The 20,303-nt window shown below is 42.8% G+C and overlaps 1 protein-coding gene across 10 annotated transcripts in view; it reads right to left on the reverse strand.

Annotated features, from left to right (window-relative positions):
* Window positions 1–267: 267 nt before the first annotated feature.
* Window positions 268–20,303, reverse strand: part of MAMLD1 (mastermind like domain containing 1) — a 131,416-nt gene continuing 111,380 nt past the window's right edge. For 8 of the 10 annotated variants that reach the window (XM_053374394.1, XM_053374393.1, XM_053374396.1 and 5 more), the window contains 4 exons: window positions 7,814–7,957; window positions 4,827–4,895; window positions 3,743–3,824; window positions 268–2,794 (listed from right to left, as the gene is read on the reverse strand). In XM_053374394.1, the coding sequence (XP_053230369.1) occupies window positions 1,767–2,794; window positions 3,743–3,824; window positions 4,827–4,895; window positions 7,814–7,957 (1,323 nt within the window). In that variant the 3' untranslated portion in view covers window positions 268–1,766. The remainder of the gene's footprint in view (window positions 2,795–3,742; window positions 3,825–4,826; window positions 4,896–7,813; window positions 7,958–20,303) is intronic. The other 2 variants (XM_053374395.1, XM_053374399.1) reach the window with 2 other exon arrangements.

Here is a 20,303-nt window from a genome sequence, read left to right on the forward strand (position 1 = left end):
TGCTTCGTGTACCAGGGCTTCCAAAAGGTGTTAAGGCAGAACTACTGCAGTCTCTCTGTCCTGCAGGTCTCAAAACCTTTTTCTAGCAACAGGGATTCAGTTTCCCCAAAAGAGTTGCGAGCCTTGTGACCTTGCCCCTCTCCAAAAATAGTAAATGCCTGCAAGTTGCCTAGTATTCATTCCAGTTGCAAGCATTACTATTCTTACTTAAAATGCTGTTTTCTACAAAAACAAAAGCAAAAGGAATAAATGAAAACATGCAGTGACTGCAATTTTTCCCTGGCAGTTTATTATGGTATGAAGGAAAAAAGAACATTTTGGTGTGCTTGAAGTGGACATTGTCATACAAATGGATGCTGATGTGGCCATTAAAATCGGATTACACAAAGTATGAACATTGTTGAAGAAAGCTTACAGTAGAACGGAATTCTTTTATAAACAGACTCTTAAATATACATTTAACAGGAAAAACATCAAAAGTTAAGCTATTAGCGTTTATAGACATTTTATCTGGGAGGTGAGAAATGGAAAGGGGGGGCAGGAAGGACAGTCTCATCAAAAACAGAGAAGAAGATACGAAAGTTGTTTAGAACTAGGAACAGATAGCCTGCAAACTGCAAACTATACACTGCAAACTGCAACTATACACTGCTGAGGTGCGCAAGCCAGAAAGTGTTTCTAATTGCTGAAAGGCGACATTCATGCTTTCAGGCTTGCATGCGCTTCTGACACAGATAATTTTCTACAAAAGCACTTGGTATTTGTCACAGTCTTTCAGATCAACCACCTTCTTACCCTGTGGACCAGTTCACACATGCGCTTACATCACTGCTTGCTTACTCATCACCTGGTGACTTGTAGCTGATGCAAGCGGCAAATATTATATCTTGAGGTGATTCTGATGCTCGGCCTGTGGCTCGTCTGTACGGGCAACTCATGGTTTGGTGCTGTACTCATTCAGCACAAACACTGATTGTGTGGAACAGACCTGGGTCAACCACAGCCATAGAAAGAGCAAAAGAACAGTGTACAGGTTGTTGGCACCTTCAGTCCAGCAAAAGAGCTTGCCACAATGAGCTCCTTTATTAAGCAATTTACTTGGATGAATTCCTGGGCCTGGTAGGGATTGAATTATTGTTGGCCAGATCAAAACTGATTTTTAATTCAGTTGATCTGTCATCTTAAATTTACATGGGCTTGGGAAGGCAAGGAATGTGGCAGTCCTTGCTTCCCGTTGACTCTGTTTTTCTGGACATAAAATATTTGATGCTGTAATACACAGTATTACTGAAACTAACATTTGCATATTTAGAACAAGATGTAACTCAACTCCTCTAATATACCAAAAAATAAGAAAGGAGAGAGAGAGAGAGAGAGAGAGAGAGAGAGAGAGAAAGAGAAAGAGAAAGAGAAAGAGAAAGAGAGAGAGAGAGAGAGAAAGAGAAAGAGAGAAAGAGAAAGAGAAAAAGAGAAAGAGAAAGAGAAAGAGAAAAGGGAGAGAATAGTCTATAGGATATTTACAAAGAGTCCAGCAAAGAAGTATAAATACTTCCATATTTAATGTTTAGGAAAACATAATTTACAAAAAATATTCAACTATATATACAGCGCTATTTGAAAAATCTGGGAGAAAGGTGAAGAGTTAGTTGGGCAAGTTAATTAAGAAGGGGAGGATTTCTATTATTATTATTATTGTAAATGCTTTTTTTTCTTTTTTTAGTCCTGCACAGATTATTTACATACCCATCAGCATCATCCCTCAAGAATCACACGTGTCCAGAGCTTTGTTGCCCCAAAATGTCATCTATCATTGTCAAATTATTCAGCCACTCTTCGTCGCTGCTTCCGCTGCCGCCGCTATTCTTCATGAGATTATCGATAAAGTCAACATCGCTGCAGTTATCAGGCAGAAGGGCATCGTTTTGCTGGACCATGAAGTCGTACTGGGATTGCATCTCAGAGGCAGGGCTCATTCTGCTGAACGATCCTGACGACTGGCCGGCAGAGCCAGGATAAGTTGGTAGGCCGACTGGGTGTGCAGCACTGAGCTGGCTAAAACTGGTTATGCCTTGCGGCATTGGCTTCATGACATTCATCGCTGCTTGCAAAGGTACTCTTGTCAGATTGGGTCTCAGGTTCTGGTTATTCAGAGGGCCCAAGTTCTGGCCTGATTGTCCCATACTGGCTTTTTGCATCTGTCTGGCATGGACCCCAGGAGCAATCTGATTGGGTGGCGCCACAGACTGGGTAAACGACGGACCAGAGAGATTTGGCCTTGCATTCTGCTTCGAGAAGATAGCATTGCCAGAGAACTGCTGCATACTGGCATCCATCTGGCTTTGATTTGGCATCCTTTGTGACCACATCTGAGGAGAGGTGGAGTAGACGTTAGCCATTCTTGGCATCGTCTGCTGCCTCAAGTGCTGCTGCTGCTGCTGCTGCTGCGAAGTGTGGCTCGATAGGGAACCAGAGGCAAAGCTGGCCAGCACCATGCCAGGCCGAAGGGTAGGGTGGCCGTGAACCGTTTGCATTCCGGAACTCATACCCAGGGGATTTTGGCTTTGCCGCATTGGGAGGCTGAAATCGGCATTAGGTGGGTACATTCCTGGCTGCTTGCTGGGGTTGTGTGCAATCATCACCACTGCCCCAGTATTCTGGTTCACAGGGGCCATCTGAGTGATCCCAGAGCCCAAGGTACTCTGCAACATTCCCTGGGGAGATGACATTAGGCGGTGATTTGGAGAAGGAGTCGACATGGACTGGGTGCAATCTGCCGACATGGGCTGGGAAACGGCTGCATAGAGGAACAAGCAAGGCATTAAGTTAGGAAGAGTCTGGGCATGAGACTGGATTCTGCACGCATCATTTCAATACTTTAAGCACAAAATATCATACAAATATAACACACACATCCCAGTGCCACTTTTAACTGTTGCAAAGCTAGTTTCTCTCTCTGCTAAATAGTGTAAAGCTGTTCTGGTTTAATGGTTCAAACACAATTTGCCCTAGAGACAAATTAAATGATCAGCAAGATTACAGAGTGCAACTCTTGCTAGGCATCAGCACTTCGGTTTGCAGGTAAACCTAAAATCTTATGTTTGAATGCTCCTCCATGTAAAAAAATTCCCTGCACATGGAGAACCAGTCTGTCAGGGATTAGCTGGGGCCAAACTAGAACCCTCAGCTCCCAACAAGGTGGAAGGGTAACCTGAACATTCTTCAAACATGTTTTAAAAATCAAACTAGTCTGCTGCAGCTCAATTTCCTCTGCTGCGTCTCAATGATTTATTTGTTTATTTATAGAGTTGCTATATTCACATTTCACCAGTGGCGTGTAAAATCTATCCATCCAATTTAGAACCAGTAATTTAAAATTGTGAAGCCTGCATTTCAAATATCTTAACTTTTCCAAATTCCACAGTTCAGCTCTAGTTTGCAAATGCAGGAATTGTATTATATGAAATTAGCTTTGCTCTGCTGAAGTCCACGTTGCAGAACCTACAGTTCGGAGGCTATCACAACTAGAACTTGACAGCACCTTAGGCATGTAACCCCTTGTATTCCAAAGGACCCTTCTTTTTATTAAGGGTCAGGCTGGCTTATGCAAATCAGAAATGGAAGGCATGCGAGATCTGCAAGCAGGATATTTATGTATTATTAAGAGTTTCCTTGAAATCCCTGAATTAGAACAGCACACACAAAAAGGGTCAAGCTTTCGAGAATATGCTCTCCAACTCCTTACCAGTAAACTGATTCATCAGCTGCCCCACAAAATGACCCCTCTGCTCAGATGATACTCCCATCATGCTGTGTCTCTGCTTTTCCTAGGCGGAAGGGAAAAAAATGTTCACATCAAATACAAGTTCTACTCTTTTGTTGTTGTTGTTGTTGTTGCAATTATATTTCATTAAGTTTCAACATTTTAAACATATATAATCAATACATAATTACAATTTTTCCTCTCATTTTTGTCAACTTCCTGACTTCGTTTTTCACTGAGTGGTTGTTTCTCCCCTTCTGTTGCACCCTGTCACTCTCTTAAACAATCTCATTGGGTTGAGATCCAGGTGAAATGGGAAAGGGCTGCAATAGAAGGGTATTTTCCCCCCATTCCCCCCCACCTCTGTCCTCTCACTCTTTCTCTCTCTGTTTCTCTCTTTCAGAAAAGGATGAATCACGTATCAGTTTTCTATTCCTTAAGGGCTGTTAGAAAGCACCATGATGCTTTGTATTTTAAATTGAATTATTGGGAACCCCAATGTTGGTGGGAGGCAACACATTATACAGAGATCATGTTCACATACCACTGTTGACTGCCAGAAAAATGAACCTTTGTAATTGGAATAGTGTGACTAAGTAACAACAATTCCCAATAATGCATGAACTCAAGGAATTGTGGTTTGTTTGAACTGTGGTTCATCGGTGAAAATTTATTGTGGATTTACATTTGAACCAGGCATAGAAGTTTGGTTTTTATTAGAGTTAATAGGGATTAGGATATTAGTTAACATATTTATAGGCTGCCTTTTTGGGCAACACCATCAAAAGGCAATGTGTAACCCCGAGACAAGATATATTTTAACACATGTATTTAAACAGAAATAAAAGCAAATGAACTTTTAAAGCTTTCTAACACATGTCCTAATCTAGCCAGGCAAACACATTTTGGCAGAGTGATTTTGGAACAGGTAACAGAAAGACCGGCTATTGATTTTCTCCCCATATCCAGCAAGGTGGTGTGGGAAGGGGAAAGAGTGAAAAACCCATCCATAAAGTTTGCAGTTAAGAAGATAACCCAATGCAGTTACAATGCAACTGATGTTTACCAGCTGTAGACGACTGGTTGAAAGAGCAGAGACAGGTCTATATACTTTAATACGATGTCTTTGGTAGCCCTGGAACAAAAGGTTTGCATTTCAGTTCATGCATCCAAGTTGAAGAGCTGGTTTAGAGCTCCAGTCCACCCATTAGGCAAGCTGATCACTTTACTTTAGGTGGCAGTTTGTGATGGATGCTAGACCAGTGGCCCCCTCATGTCCTCTGCTGCTGACTGCCCCTCAATGCTATTTTGCTGGCCCTCCAGCCAGATGACCACTGCCAGCCATTGTCCACCCCCAAGACCCAGCTGCCTGTACCTTGGAGTCTAGGAGCCCTGCTGCCACTTTGACACTGCAGCAAAGTGTCACTTCTTGAGGGCTGCCCAGTCTGCTTGTCTATGCCTCGGTCCCAGGAAAGGCCCTTCATTAGAACAAGGCATTGCAGAAATTTAGTGTGAAGGATTTTAACAGCATCTGCTACTGCCAAAATGATGGCAACATCGGCCCTCTCCAAAGCCTTGCTCCAAGGAAAGAACCATTTGTTGCTGAGAACAAGAGACTGGGCAAGATGGCCCAGAAGCACGCAGTATGGGGAGGTGATGGGAGGACCAGAAGGCTGCAACTGGTGGGTGGCAGTGAAATGTGTTGCATTGGCCCTGAATCCCTTTATTAATGAAAGGAAGGGGCTTTGTCCCTTTGCTGAGCAACCTGTTTAAGAATGTAGACAAGACGTGATCTTAAGGTCTCTCCAGGACTAGGGAAGTTAGAGAGGGGAAACCACCTCAATTAACTATATGTGTGTTTTTCCTCCACACTGTAATCTCATCCAAGAACTGAGCATTTGTGCACAGAAGTGAATATTTGGAAGACCTCTGTTTTCATTTAAACATAAGTCAGCTTCTAGCCATGAATTGGGATGGGGAGCTGTAAAAATAGGGCCTGGAAGAAAGAAATGTGGGCAGTGGTTTGTAATTTCCATGGATTTCAAGTGGGCAGGTGGTAGTTTATAATAAAACAAATGATGTAAATTAATAAATGGAAGTGTGCTTACTTGGAATAACTTCAAATCAGAACTGGTCTTTTCTGGTCAAATAAACTGGCCACCTTTAGCACAAGTTTGTGCACACACACACAAGAATTGCACATAGTTTTGCCCTGAGTATTATTAGACAGATCCCCAATAAGTTGTTTCATTGCCTTCCCTCTGAGACCACTGAGTACTGAGACCACCAGCTGTCTTCAATAACCATCTAGGAACAATCTATTTTGGTTATAATATACAGATGGGAGAGTGGGAACATATGAGGACAAAAGGGTTAAAATACACACTGTGTTATGATTTAAAAGAGAATTTTCATGTAAAGATGTACCATTGGTATCTAAGTCCTAAGAAGTTATTTAGAATGTATAAAAATGTTCCAACTGTTTGCTGAAAGTGTCAAAAACACGAGGGGACATTTTATTGTGCAAAAAAGCTAAAAACTATTGGATACAAATAGACACATTGATATAGAAGATTCTGAAGCTTAATGTTCAACTCAAACCAGAACTCTTCCTGCTGGGACTAATGGATATACAGTCATACCTCATGTAACGTCCGCTTCATGTTACGTTCTTTCAGGTTACGTCCCACGGCGACCGGGAAGTACTGGAAAGGGTTACTTCTAGGTTTCGCCGCTCGCGCATGCGCAGAAGTGCAAAATGACATCACGCGCATGTGCAGAAGCGGCGAATTGCAACCCGCGCGTGTGCAGAAGCGCCGCTGCGGGTTGCGCTCTTTTCATGTTGCGAACAGGCCTCCGGAACGGATCCCGTTTGCAACCAGAGGTACCACTATACAACAAGAAAAAGAGTATGCAAGATTATTGCAATACATGAACACACCGGCAAGATTCTTATACGCACAAAGCTGGAAGAACCTACTATGGAAGAATGGTTATTGAAACTAATGGATTTTGCTGAGATAGCAAAGTTGACAAGTTTAATTAGAGAAAAATCATTGTTGACATTTATTAACGACTGGAAACCCCTTATGGGCTTTTTGCGCAAAAAGGAGAATGAGCTTGTGATATCTGGGTTTGAAGACTGACATAAGGTTGGTTTATGGAAATCAGAAGAGTTAGATACTGTTATGGAGCAAGTTAAGTCTATAAAGCCGATAGATGGAGAATCAGAAATCTTTTTCTTTTCTTTTCTTCTAAGTTTTTATGTTTAAAATGTTTGGTATTTGATTCTAACTTTTGCATATCACTTTTTCTTCGTTTCTCTTTTCAAGCTTTAATAAAAATAGCTTTTGTAACAAGTGAAAAGAAAAAGGAAGCAGTCTGTCTCTTCTTTTCTAACCTCACTAGGTATATTAATATGACAACCCCCTCCACAAACCCACAAAGATTACATACAGCCTCTTATGAACTTAACTTGTGCCTCCCCGTGTCCTGATTGAACACATCCATGCATTTGATCACTGCTGATGCCTCCTTCTCCTCCTCTGTTCTGTCCAAGAGGGAGAGGCTTTTCAAACCATCAAGCTTTCCTACCTGCCTTGCTCCAACTCGTCTGGGACCCCTAGAAGACTGCTTAAGTATTTACTCTTGTTGTCTTTTAATTTTCTTTGTTTTTTGGTGGGGAGTACGCTTTGCCCTTTCGGCAGGAACAGAAATGTATCTTGATTTATTTTTTTTAATACCTTTGGGAATTTAAGATTTTGTTTTGATTTTTTTTTATCATTTGCATTATTTGTATTTGCATTGGTGCAGAGACTTCGAACACCAGCACTGCTTGCCGAAGAAAGGAGGGCTGGTGATCAAGCATGAGGAAAGATGGCTCCCATTGCAAGACTTCAATCAAGTACCACAACTGCTGAACTAACCCTAGGGATAACAGCATTGCAATTTAAGTTCCATCACTCTGCCGTGGTAATCTAAAGAAGTCTCGTCACTTGAAATAACAGCCCTATCAGCAGTCATCTGGCTTCCCAGAGAAACTAAGAGACCAACCTGTAGCTGCTGCTGCTGCTGCCGTCTCATTATCTGCTGCTTCAGTAGATGGTTCCTTATGTTACAGCCATTCACCAAGGCTGAGGCTGGGACTGCAGGTGGGATCTCTAGTGGCTCCTGAAGTCTAGCAATGATTTGAGATCTCTTTAAAAAAGGGGGAAATATTGTTACTCTTTTAACCAGGACAAACACTAAAAGGGCATTTAGACCATCTGTCCAAACTTTCCAGATAAGACTAATGGAGTGGCTCTCAGTTCCAAAATCACACCAAAGCCCAGTTGTGCACCAACCATAGTTTAAAACCAAAACCATGGTCTCAGCTTCCAATCAACCATGGTTTAGAGATTACCGTATTTTTCGCTCCATAAGGCACACATACTTTGGGGGGGGGGAATTCAAGAAAAAAAATATTATTTAAAGGGAGCGCTGAGCAGAGCCTGTATGCATCCCAGGCTCAAGAGCCACACACACACACTCCGCACAGCTCTTTAAAGGGAGCGCGGCTCTTGGGGGCTTTTGCGGGAGGTGGGGGAAGTGAGAGAGCCTCGCTCTGTCCCTTCCCCCACCTCCCGCAAAAGCCAGGGATAGCTGTGTGAAGCCTCCCCAGGGCAGCGGGATGAAGGCTCCCTGCTGCCCTGCAGAGGCTTCGCGGGCTACCCCAGAGCTGCTCAGGAGCTTTGTCAGGGCTGGCGGGGGAAGCTACATTAATCCTATCAGTTTCCTGGCAGATAAATTTTCATCCAATTAAATTTTCATTATTATTATTATTATTATTATTATTATTATTATCAGCAGCATCACCATCATCTAAATTTGTATACCACCCTTCATCTGAAGATCACAGGGTGGTTTACAACATAAAAATAAAAAGGGAGAACACAAAATACATTTTTAAAAAACCCAATAATGGCCCTTCCACAAACACATTTAAAATGCCACATAGTGTAAATCAGCCCAAGTCTTGCTCTTAATGAGCTGTGAAATAAAGCCTTCGAAAAGGGAGGGCTAGATGAGGTAATAACCACAGGTATCCAAAGCATATAAGTGACTGTCAACCTTAAGGTAGGATATAATGTGTCTGATCTGTGTTGAATTACTGGAAACAGGAATTGGTATTTTGGCCCAGATAGGAACAGCCTGTAGGAGGAGATATTTTTTAAGCATGCATTGCGCGCCTCTGCCCCTGTATGTCTAATAAGGTAGAATCTGTCACACACATCCTTCTATTTTGCGAATTTTATAGTGAAGAGCGAGTTCAACTTATTTTGCCGCTTTTATCAAAATTCATACCCCTACAACATTATTTGGAATCCTCCCCCGAAATTCTACGAAAATACCTTCTGGGAGATTCCTCAAGCTCAATATCATATGAGGTGGCCAAATTTTGCACTTTAGTAATCAGGAAGCGTAAATCTCTTCTGTTGAATGGCACACTGCGAAGTTCCCTTGTGTAATCCTTTTTTCTTTTTTTCTGATGTTGTTGTTGATTTCTTTTTGTTTGATCTTGTGGTGTTTAGTGTCACTGGCTTTTGCCGTAATAAAACTTGGTAAACTTGGTGGTAAAGCATGCATTTATTTGATCCCATGTTTATACTCAATTATCTACTGGCCATTTTCAGGCTGTACTGTTGTAATGCTATCTTTGCGGGAATGCCTTTAAAGATGCTTTTAAAACCTTCAACCATGGTATCTTTCTGGAGCAGCTGTCTGAGTTAAGGGTGGGTAGCACTGGTTTCTGGTGGTTCCAGTCCTACTGGGATGGTCATTTCCAGAGGGTGATGCTTGGGGAGTGCTCCTCAGCACCAATTAAAGTGCTGGTTTTAACATACAAGGCCGTAAACAGCTCAGGACCGCAATACCTCAAGGACCACCTCTCCCCATATGAACCAGCCCAGACCCTGTAATCTTCCTCTGAGGCCCTTCATGGTGTACCTCTTCCACAAGAGGTCCAGAGAGGAAAACAGGAGAACTTTTCTTTGGTGGTTCCCCATTTGTGGAATGCCTTCGTGGCACATTTTTAGGTGCCAAGCAAAAAGAAGACTTTATTTCACAGCTCATTAAGAGCTTAATAAAATGCCATCTCCTGTAATCTGAAACCCAAAGATGAGCTATATATCTGACTACATTCTGTTAGTCTGGAGTGCAGAACGTTTTGAGGTACTCAAAGCAACGTCAGGCAGGATGCCAGAGTTGGCTAACTTTATAGCTTGTTTGAATGGCAGGGAAACACAGGGAAAAGTAATTTACTATTGCAAGAACCTTGCATCACTTTGGCCAGGGCTCTTCAGTGTTCTCCTACAAATCCCTCATCTAAGAGGAAGGAGGAAGCACCTCTGGATCATACATGGTGTTAGAAACTGAGATATGAAAGCTAGGAGCTAAATGGCACCTTACACCTGGGTTATGGGAGCAACAATGGAATGTCTAGGCGCACTTTTTTAGAACAAGAATACAAAGCTGAAAATGAATGAACGGCAGCTGACATATTATGTTCATTTTTCACATGGTCTAGTTCTTCCTCTGCCCACCCCTCTAATATTCTTAAGAAGGTCTCTTCTCCAGTCTTCAGAGAGTAGCTGGAAGAGGGGGAGGCAGAAAAAGGTCCTCCTTTCCTTTCAGCAGTGGCAGTTTTAATCTGAAATCTTAGGGGCAGTACTGTGCCCAGAGCTCAGAAACTGCTTGGGCTAATGAAATTTCCTGTCACAAAAGGCACCTAGAATAATGGGAGTTTCGAACACTGACGATACAGTCCATAGTGGGTGAGCTGAAGAGTTTGTGCTGCTCTGTTTCTTAAGCCTTTCACAGAAAGCAACAGCACTGGCCTGATTTGCACCACATGGGGCCCTCATTAAGAATTAACACAAGGCTGGATCCCTTAGATGCCAGTCTTGGGCATCTGCAGGGGACCCAAGAACAGCAAAGGGGCCCACTGTCCCAACAGCACCATCATTCTGGATTGCAGGGGCATCCATAAAAGTTGGGAGGCAGAATGAGAGAGTTCTCGGTTTGCACACCCTGATTCCTCCAGATTAAAAGGGGAGCCACTGAAGTTGTTCGACTCAAGGTCTTACATATCCTGGAACTAGCTGTATTTGGGTGGGGGGAGGCAGTGGTGAGGGGTGAGAGTGGTTATCTAGAAACCATTCACCATCAGTGATGAGGAGGGGAGACCTGAACCAAAATCTCATAGGGGATACTTGGAAAGGAAGAATCAAAACACACAGAATAGCCCAACAAGGTAGGAAATTATACTGTCTGCTCCTTCGTCGCCATCTGCCTCGTAATCTGCTTCAGCCTCCAGTACTATTTTACATTATTGATGACATTTTGTTATTACTGGCAAAGAAGGATATGTACATTATACAGCTAGCATGCTCAAAACTGGGCCACATTTCCTTTGTTTGCCAAATGGAAACCTGCATCCTTTGTTTGAGTGTCCGTGTTATCAGAAGATAAGGAACCAAGAAAGAGCGTAGCTGCCTTTTGACATCTGACAGTTAGGATCATGCTAGAATGAAGAAAACAGGAAGTCAGCAAGGAAACCTTGGATTGTGTTGTTGGAGAGCAAAGCAGAAAAGGGATTTTGGGGGTGGGGGAAGAGAGATGTGGGTGGGTGGGTGGGTGGGTGGGTGGGGCTGGCTGCATCATGCAAAGAAAGAAACACTACTTTGGTAATAACATCCATGAAGAAAAGAAAAGCCCCCAAAGAAGGTAACTAAAATCACTTACTTTTATGGTGCATGTTTGCCATAACACTTGTTGCCTATACAAAGCCCACAATTGCTAGAATACAATCACTCGCGATACAGTTTCCTAGAAGATGCAAACCTCTACCTCACACTGCACTTTGATAGCATCAGTGAACATGATACTGGTGAACATTTTGCTCCCTTAACTATCTGGTTTCCTGTTTCACACCCTCTCCCCTCTGACCTGCACAGAAAAATCAGGGCCAGCTCCAGAGATCAAAAAGGCTAGAAATTTGCAGCGAAAGGGCACCACGGTCCCACATGTGCTACGATTCTCACTTATGGAGCACCCAGGAAGTTGGAGGCAGTTTTGGAGAGTTCTTGGTCGGCACATCTGACTTCTTATAGGTTACTAGGGCGCCCTGAAGGTGCCTGGTCCAAATCCTAAAGCCAGCACTGATGCAATAAACAAGGATTACTCTCTTTGAGAAAAACGTACAGAGGCTGCAAGCCCACCTCCCCTTTCCAAATCAGATGATAGTCTGTAGCTCAGTTTTGAACAAATGTAGGCTGCCTGCAGGGGAAGATCTGAAGTAGCAAGGATTCAATTTGCTTGCCCTACACTTGAAAGGCACTCAAAGCTCTCATGCCTATTTCCTCCCAATCTGTCTGGCTGTGTATGCGCTGAAGCAAACAGGTTTATCACTGGGATGATCAACAGAGCCTTTTGCTGAGGGCAACTGCATTAAATAAGCCCATTGTGGAGGGCTGTTCTTGCTGGCAGAACTCCCACATCAGTTCTGACTCAATTTCATTCGGAACACAAGAATAATGTCCCCCCCACCCTCCCTGTATTAGTAGGGGAAAGTAAGCATTCAAGCTCAGTGCTAATTATGGGTTTAATTATATAAAGGTGCTCTGTACATGCCCCACTGCAATAAAGGCAATTGGATTTATTTCTCTGCAAGGATGTGCGAAGAGTTGCAAAGCTTTGGAGTAAAGTTTGATACAGAAAATGTAATTAGCTTCTGAGGAAAAAAATGTATTGTTTTTGTACGCTGCAACAAACACAACAATAGAGGAAATGACAATTGGCAATCAGCACCCTGCAAAATTACATTAAACAACAACAAGGAAAGTTCCTTATTTTCACCGCTAGTGGGAACTACAGTATTCCCTTCTGCTAAGACAAAAAAAAAAGGGCATGCAAGTATAACAGCTAAGAATAGCTCACCGCACATGATCAAGACGACATTGCTATCTGCATCAAAGGTTAATGAACCTATTCCCCTCCCCCTTTCATCATTTAGAAAGGAACTCATTTGCCTTCTCATTCAGAGGCTAAGTCAAACAAGATGATGCATAATGCAAAATAAGAGGGCTGTTTGACCAATTAAACAATCACCTGTCTTTTAGCAGATTATACAGTTAATCATGTAAAGTTAAACCTATCAACCAAAACCTCATTATAGGTACAATTGTAATTTACAACTGTATCAACAACAAAACACCACGCTTTCTTAGAGAAGCGATTCTTCATCTTCCCCTTGGCATTCCCCAATGAAGCAACACAACAGATCCAATATACAGCCGCAAACAAAGAAGTTCCTTTGTAATCAGTGGTGCTACAAGTTTTATTTTCTCTTGTTGATCAAAATTAGTTACCCAATCAACTGCCACCATATTTGATTAATCTTCCAAATAAAAGCTTTCAGCCCTATTGCGCAAACAATTACACTGAAATCACAGGAAAATGATATACTGGGAAGATTTTCAAAAACAACAACTTGGTGGGGCCAGGTCAACTCAGGACAGTTAGATCAGTTCAGGATAGCACCCATGTTTTGGGAAGTTTAGGGTTCTTGTCTTTCTCTCCCTCCTGTGCTACATAAACTTTCCCCTCCCTCCCTCCCTCCTCTCATAAATAAGTTTTAAGGGCATCACATTAGAAGAACCGTTAATTAAAAGCAAACTATTTTTAGAAAGTCTGAGTTCGTAAACAAGTTGGGACAGCCACTTTCCAATGCAAAAATATGTTTCTGGCAGATTTCGAGGACCAGAAGAGGGCTCTTCACTGTTACTGGCATCAGCAAGCAACAGGTCAGTAACAGGCACTTCAGAAATAACCCACTCTGTGCCCTGTGTGATAGAAAATAATTAGCCCCAGGTCTTCGAAACAGGAGTCTTAATATTGGCTTGGGAGCATCCTTTAAGCTGCCTTGGGAAGATCCTTCTGGACCCAAAGATGGGACAGAAATCAAAATACAATTAAAGGTTTGTGGGCCACTCTTCTCTCTTAGAAGTGAAATTCTAAGGGAGGGAGGGAGCCGGGAGCTGCCTACATAACTCTGCATCCAGAGAGAGCACCAGACCACACACACATTACCAAAACTGGACACCTGCCACAAATGTGTACAAGCTGGTGTTTAGCTGATGCACCAGAGGGCTCCATAAGCTGATAACATGGTGGTCCTTTTAAGCAGACCAGAAGAAGCAAAAGTAACCTTCCCAGGCCTATCAGCATTTATAAAGCCTCTTCAGGTGGCTGATCACTGTTGTTGCAAGAGTTCTGGAGGTGCAGACCCAACACTGCCAGGAAGTAACCTGGCTTTGTTACTCTGGCTCCAGGTTACTGCCAGTGCTTCAGCTTTTAGGCAACTTAAGCTCTGGCCCCTCCTGGTGTCCTGTGAATATTCAGTTAATCAAAGCAAGGCAGGCTCATGCTATTGCTGACTCACACATGGCATTAAAATGTTGAGCTGTCTGCATGCTGCATTCTACTTTACCTGTGGCGCAATGGGTCAGTGCGTCTGGCTGTTCACCAGAAGGCTGGTGGTTCAAGCCCACCCGGGGACAACTGTGGCAGGGATTCCTGAATTGGGGTGTGGGTGTGTACTAGATGAACTTTGGGTTCCCTTCCAATTCTATGATTCCGTGTAACACTACACTGGCTTTTGACCCTTGAGATGTATATTTTTAGGATGCACCTTATTTCTGTGACTGCAAATTGTTTTTAAACTGCAATATGTGTTTTAATTGTTGCAGCCCATCCAGGGGCCTTATTAACTGCCCACCCTTCACCTTAAGGTCCCAGGGTGGGTTGCCAGCAGGGTTATTTATATCTTATAAATGGCACTTCATCCAGAAAACGGTTTTTAGGGTAGTATACAAAGAAATTTAAAAATTACATCCCCCCTCCAAAAAAACACACACTCCATAAACAAAACATTAAGACAATTGAACAGCACAGTAAAATTAAGAGGAATAAAACCATTCAACCAGTTAAAAATGTCACAATCTGAAATGTCTGGGCAGAGAAAAAGGTTTTTACTTGCTGCCAAGAAGTACACAGTGTAAGTGCCAGATGCAATTCCCATGGAAGGACATTATTCAACCACAGAGAAGGGTCTCCTCCAACATTCCCAATGCAAGGACAGAGGTGCTCCTTCAGATACTCCAACTGGGCTTGGCAGCAAATAGGGAGCCAATGCAACTCCTTTAGAACCGGTGTAACTTGGCTCCATCTTAGTAAACCAGCCAAAATGCTGTACTAGACAATGTTTCAGTAAATGGCAGCCCTGTGCACAACACATTACACACTACAGCTCACATCATCCCAAGCTAGCAGGACCAGTGGCCAGGGATGATGGGAACTGTAGTCCAAAAGCAACGTGGGAAACTCTTGCTTTTTACAGTAATCCAATCCAGAGGTTACTAGAACATGGATCATAGCTTATGACACAGTGGCAGATAGGTCATGGTGCCCCAGACACTGCTCTTGTTACACATGCACTGGGACAGTTTGAAGGGTGGGATGGGGGGAGAAGAGTGAAAATAATATTATTTTATTAAGATGCAGGTACGCACAGGACTGTAACTGAGATTTTTCCAGGCCCAAGCTAAGACTGGGGACACTAATTTCTAGTAAGACATTTACCTGACTTGGCTACTTAAAGTAGTTAAGCAGACATGTGCGAAGAGTTCTGCATTAGTGACTCAGTTGCAGGAACGAAGAAATGAAACCTGCAATTAGCTTAACATCATATGTATGACACACATCCCAATCAGGTCTCAGGGCCTAAAGAGTAAGTGGGTGTATGTGTGTGTTATAGAATGGATACAGTACAGCCTTTCCTCTAACCATGTGTGCATTATCTATTTCAGAAGCTCTCCCGCCCACACCCATCAAAAACTTTGCCCCTTTGTGTCAGGGCATTTAGTGGTTGCATACAAACAATAGTTTCCTGGAGACTTGAAAAGTTTTTCAAGAGGAACAAGAGATAGACCTTTCCTCCACCCTGCCCCCCAGCCAATTTTATTATTTGGCTAGACGTGGAGATCATTGTTTCAGCACCAGGCATAATGATGATCCCTTCGCTCATCCTCTTCTCAGGGAAGGCAGGTGGTCTTAAACAACCTTACACTTGCTTTCTTGTTTGCTAGGGACTCCTTCCTTTATTTGCCTTTGCCTCCAGTTCAGAGATTCTTTTAAAGATAAAAATTGAGTCTTTCTGTTCTGAAATCTCTTGACGCTTCTCCCAGCCTTTCTCTCCCCCCCCCCCACTTCTCTTTAAACACTAGCATTGATAAAAACGATGTAAGCTCAGCAGGGCCCCTGCTTCTCCCACCCATTTACTTGATATATAACCATGTGAAATACTGTCAGACTCTGGTTTCGAAGCTTATCTCAGAGGCTGCCAGTCAAGGGAAGGCTTTGTTTGAAGTCTGTAAGCGATCTGACGGGGTAGACAGTTTTGTTAGGCGAAGCACTTTCAAGTTCTTCTTCTCTCCCCCCCCCCCAATCCTTATAAGTGGCTGGCCCAATGTGTCTCACACAAAGCCAGCCCTGATTTCTTTGATGGGAAAAAAAATGGCAACAAGAGCACAACTCCTGGTTGGCATCTATATCAAGGGCTTCTTCACCCTCTCAAAAAAAGCAAGAGCCCCCAATCTCCATGGAACAACTATTATATTGTCTCCCATTCCAAATGCGAGAGGTCCTGCTCAAGAACATCTTCCAAAAATGACTGAACAATTATTAACAGGCAGGTCAGGGAGGTGACATTTTATGGCACTGAGGCATCAAAACCATATTGTGCCATATTATGTTCAAGCCAGCCTTTTCCATTCAGCTTATGAAACACAACAGTAATACACTCACAACAGAGCCCAACCTTTTTCGGTGGAGGGGGTAGGATAACGAATTCCCATTTATTATATCCCATCTCTCCCTGTCTCTTCCTCACACGTTCACAAATCTTCAAATTGGGTTGTCACATGGAAGTCAGAGCAAGCTTGTTTTCTCCTGCTCTGGAGGGCAGGACTCGAACCAATGGCTTCAAGTTACAGGAAAGGAGATTCTGATTAAACATCAGGAAGAACTCCAAGACAGAGCAGTTTTTAGAAGAGGAAAAATACACACAGTATATTTGCCAACTTGTAAATGTGAAACAACACCGGTCATTCCAGCTGATTCACAGGATCAGCCCACAGCATTTAGGCACGTGAGGCAGGTCCCCAAATGGTGACCACCTCTCTGCCAGGGAAAAAAGGGTGAGGGAAGTTCTACATTAGCAACAAGGGGGAAGACAGATCAACATTGGGATCTGCTGCCTCTATGGATTTTGCCGTGTGAGGCAGTCACCTCACCTTGCCTCATGGGTGGGCTGGTCCAGCATGGTAGGCATTCAAAGGATAACTAGAACATCACAAACTTTTCTTTTTTTATCTCAGGAGATTCAAAAAGGGTGTGTGGGGGGGTAAGTAGAATGTAGCTTTACCAGTCAGCAGAAGCCCCCCAGCCCCCCTTGTCCTTAGCATTGCTACTCTGGGGGACATTTGATCATGAGCATTTGCCAACGAGTCAGGTGCAAATGGGGCAAAATCTCCTCCTGATGCTTCTTGTCAGACATGATGAATCGGGGTGCTTTGGGAATTACTGTACTTGCTCCCTGATACCTAGAGTTTTAGTCGTTGCTGAGGTTCTTCTTAGTTATAAAGAACACAAATACAACACAGATACCATAATGACATTTCCCTCATTTACCTCCCCTTTCCCCCAGCAATAGTGATTTTACAGAAAGAAGTGATTATATGAACACCTTATTTTAGCTTCTGTGAGGCACGGGTGAAGATAGCATGGAGTTAGCAGTGCAGTCTGAGAGTCATCAGGTGAGCAGTGGCGCACAAGCGGGAATCCCAATATTTGTTTATGACCTCCAGATTTGCTAATTTGCCTGCGAAAGTTTGCTTTATGAGTCCAAGGTTGTCTGCATATGTAACTAAAGACAACCATGTTGCAACCCCCCCCCCCAAAAGCGGCATCTGGTTTTCTTTCCTACGGGTCACTTTGACACTATGTGTAATCTCTTCTGATATTGCTGTTTTCCAAATGTTTTTTGTACCACAGTTCAAAAGTAAGGCCCTGTAGCCATGCTTGGGCTATTGCCAGCCATGCAGCAGCCAAGAAGATGGTCAGCAGTTTTTTGTTTTTAAGCGGCCTGTTCTCTCCCTCGACGACGATGGAGAGGGGAAGCAACTGTGGGGTAAAGAGGACTGCTCCCCCGAGTGTCTTCAACATTTTCCTAACTCATTGTATCCCAGGCTGCCTTTAACCTTTGGGCATTCCCACCAGAGATGGAAATATGTTCCTTTGTGTGTGTGGCCCCTCCAGCAAGAGGGTCCTACATCCGAGCGCATGTGGAAATGCTGAACTGGGGCCTTTATGCCATGTGTGTGCAAGCTTATATCTGCTTTCCCCAATGCACACATAAATTGATTTGGCTGGTTTACACAGCCACATATTTTTTCCATTCTTGATCTTCTGTGAAACTTTTGGTCTGTTTCCAGGGTTTGTTTCAGAGCTTCTCTCTCTAGCTAATGGCAGAAAAGAGTTTCTCTGAGCACAGGGAAAGTTTCTTAAAAGGGGCAGAGAGAGGGGAAGGAACTGGCTTTTTATTGCTTTCACACACACAAACCCTCCATTGCAGGTTGAGCTGACAGAGCAGTATACAACAAGCCTGCAATGCAGTCACTGCACTGAACCTCACTCAGCCATAAAGTCTATGGGGCCAGTCACAGTCTCTCAGCTTAAACCACCTCGCAAGGTTGTTGTGAGGACAAAAGAGTGGGGAAAGCACTTACACCCTGGAGGAAATGTAATGTGTTTAAATAAACGAACAAATAAATATACTATTATTGCAGATTGGAGAGTTATGCTGAGAGTGTTGGCTGTTTGCAGTTTAGTAGCGCAGAGAGCTTGCTGGGGAGACCATGCATTAAAAAAATAAAGGACTCAAAAATAACTTAAACTAGGTTTTAATAAGAAAAACAAAAACTCCTTTTACTCTAAGTACATTAACAACCAAACCAGACCCAACCACCAACCCATCCCCCAGGGTAATGGGAGAGCTAGGTGCTGCTCCTTATATACTACAGCCAAATGCTGACACACCTTAATCAAATACAACTCAGCAGCACCTGCTACATTTCACAGCTGTAGAGCTGGGTCTCGTTATCTTACTCTGGCCCTTGCTCTGGCCCCTTAAAGACATACACATCGGGTGGAACAATGATGAACCTTTACATTTAAAGAAACCATTCAACATTTCCCCTGCGGTTCATCATTGTGGAACAAAAACATAAAGCATACTTTGTACATGTCTTTCATGTGTAACCTTTGGAAGTGCTTTAGTAAAAATGTCCGCAATTTGATTGTCACCTGGAACATATTCAAATACAATCATTTCGTCAGCAATTAGTTTCTTTACAAACTGTAAACGTAACCTTAAGACTCTAGTGCGCTGCGTATTGGTCTCTGAACACAGGATAGCAAGTCCGCTCTGGGAATCAAGGTAAACTTTTACTGGTAATGTTACTTGCATCTGTAGGTCTGCAAATACTTGCAGATACCATTCTACATCACGAGTGGCCTGAACGCATGCACATAATTCACTCTCTGTTGTGGAGAGACAAATAATGGTTTGTGTCTGGGACTTCCATTCAAATGGACAACCGTTATAACAAAGCACCATACCAGACACACCCCTGCAATTATTTTGTTCCACTGCATGAGATGCATCGCAGAAAATTTCAAAACCTTTGTCAATACATGTTGTAAACTGCAACCTATAATGTTTGGTATGTTTAAGATACATTACCACTCTCTTAAGAGCAGAGAAACATTGTGTAGTAGGCTTTTCCACAAATTTTGCCAGAAAGTGAAAAGCATAAGTTATATCTGGTCTTGAGATTCTTTGAATGAAATTTAGCTTGCCTATAGCAGAACGATACAAAGTTTTGTTAGGAAATGGCTTATCTTCACCTGTAAAGGTGAAACCACACACCATAGGCGTTTCCTTGCCATTTGCATTTTCTAAACATAGCATTTCAACAAGATCATCAATTTTTGCAGTTTGATGAACCAGAAAAGATCCATTTTTGCCTTTCTCAATTTGCATGGATAAGTAATTTTTAGCTATGCCTAATTCCACCACATCAAATTTCTTCTGTAACTGTGATACTACCAGTTCATATTCCTGTTTAGTTTTTGTAGAAATTAGCACGTCATCTACATACACACATATTTTTGTTACAGTGTTTGCCCTTTCCTTTATAAACACACAGTTGTCTGCCTTTCCTTGTGAAAAACCAATATCCAGCAATTCTTTTGCTAAAGTATGGTGCCAATTCCTTCCACTTTGGTGCAGACCATAAAGGGATTTATTTAATTTGCATACCAAACCTTCAGCGGCGTCTATGCCTTCAGGAACACGCATAAAAATTTGTTCTTTTAAATCTGC

This window comes from Podarcis raffonei, chromosome Z, assembly GCF_027172205.1.
Source record: "Podarcis raffonei isolate rPodRaf1 chromosome Z, rPodRaf1.pri, whole genome shotgun sequence".
NCBI lineage: Eukaryota > Metazoa > Chordata > Lepidosauria > Squamata > Lacertidae > Podarcis > Podarcis raffonei.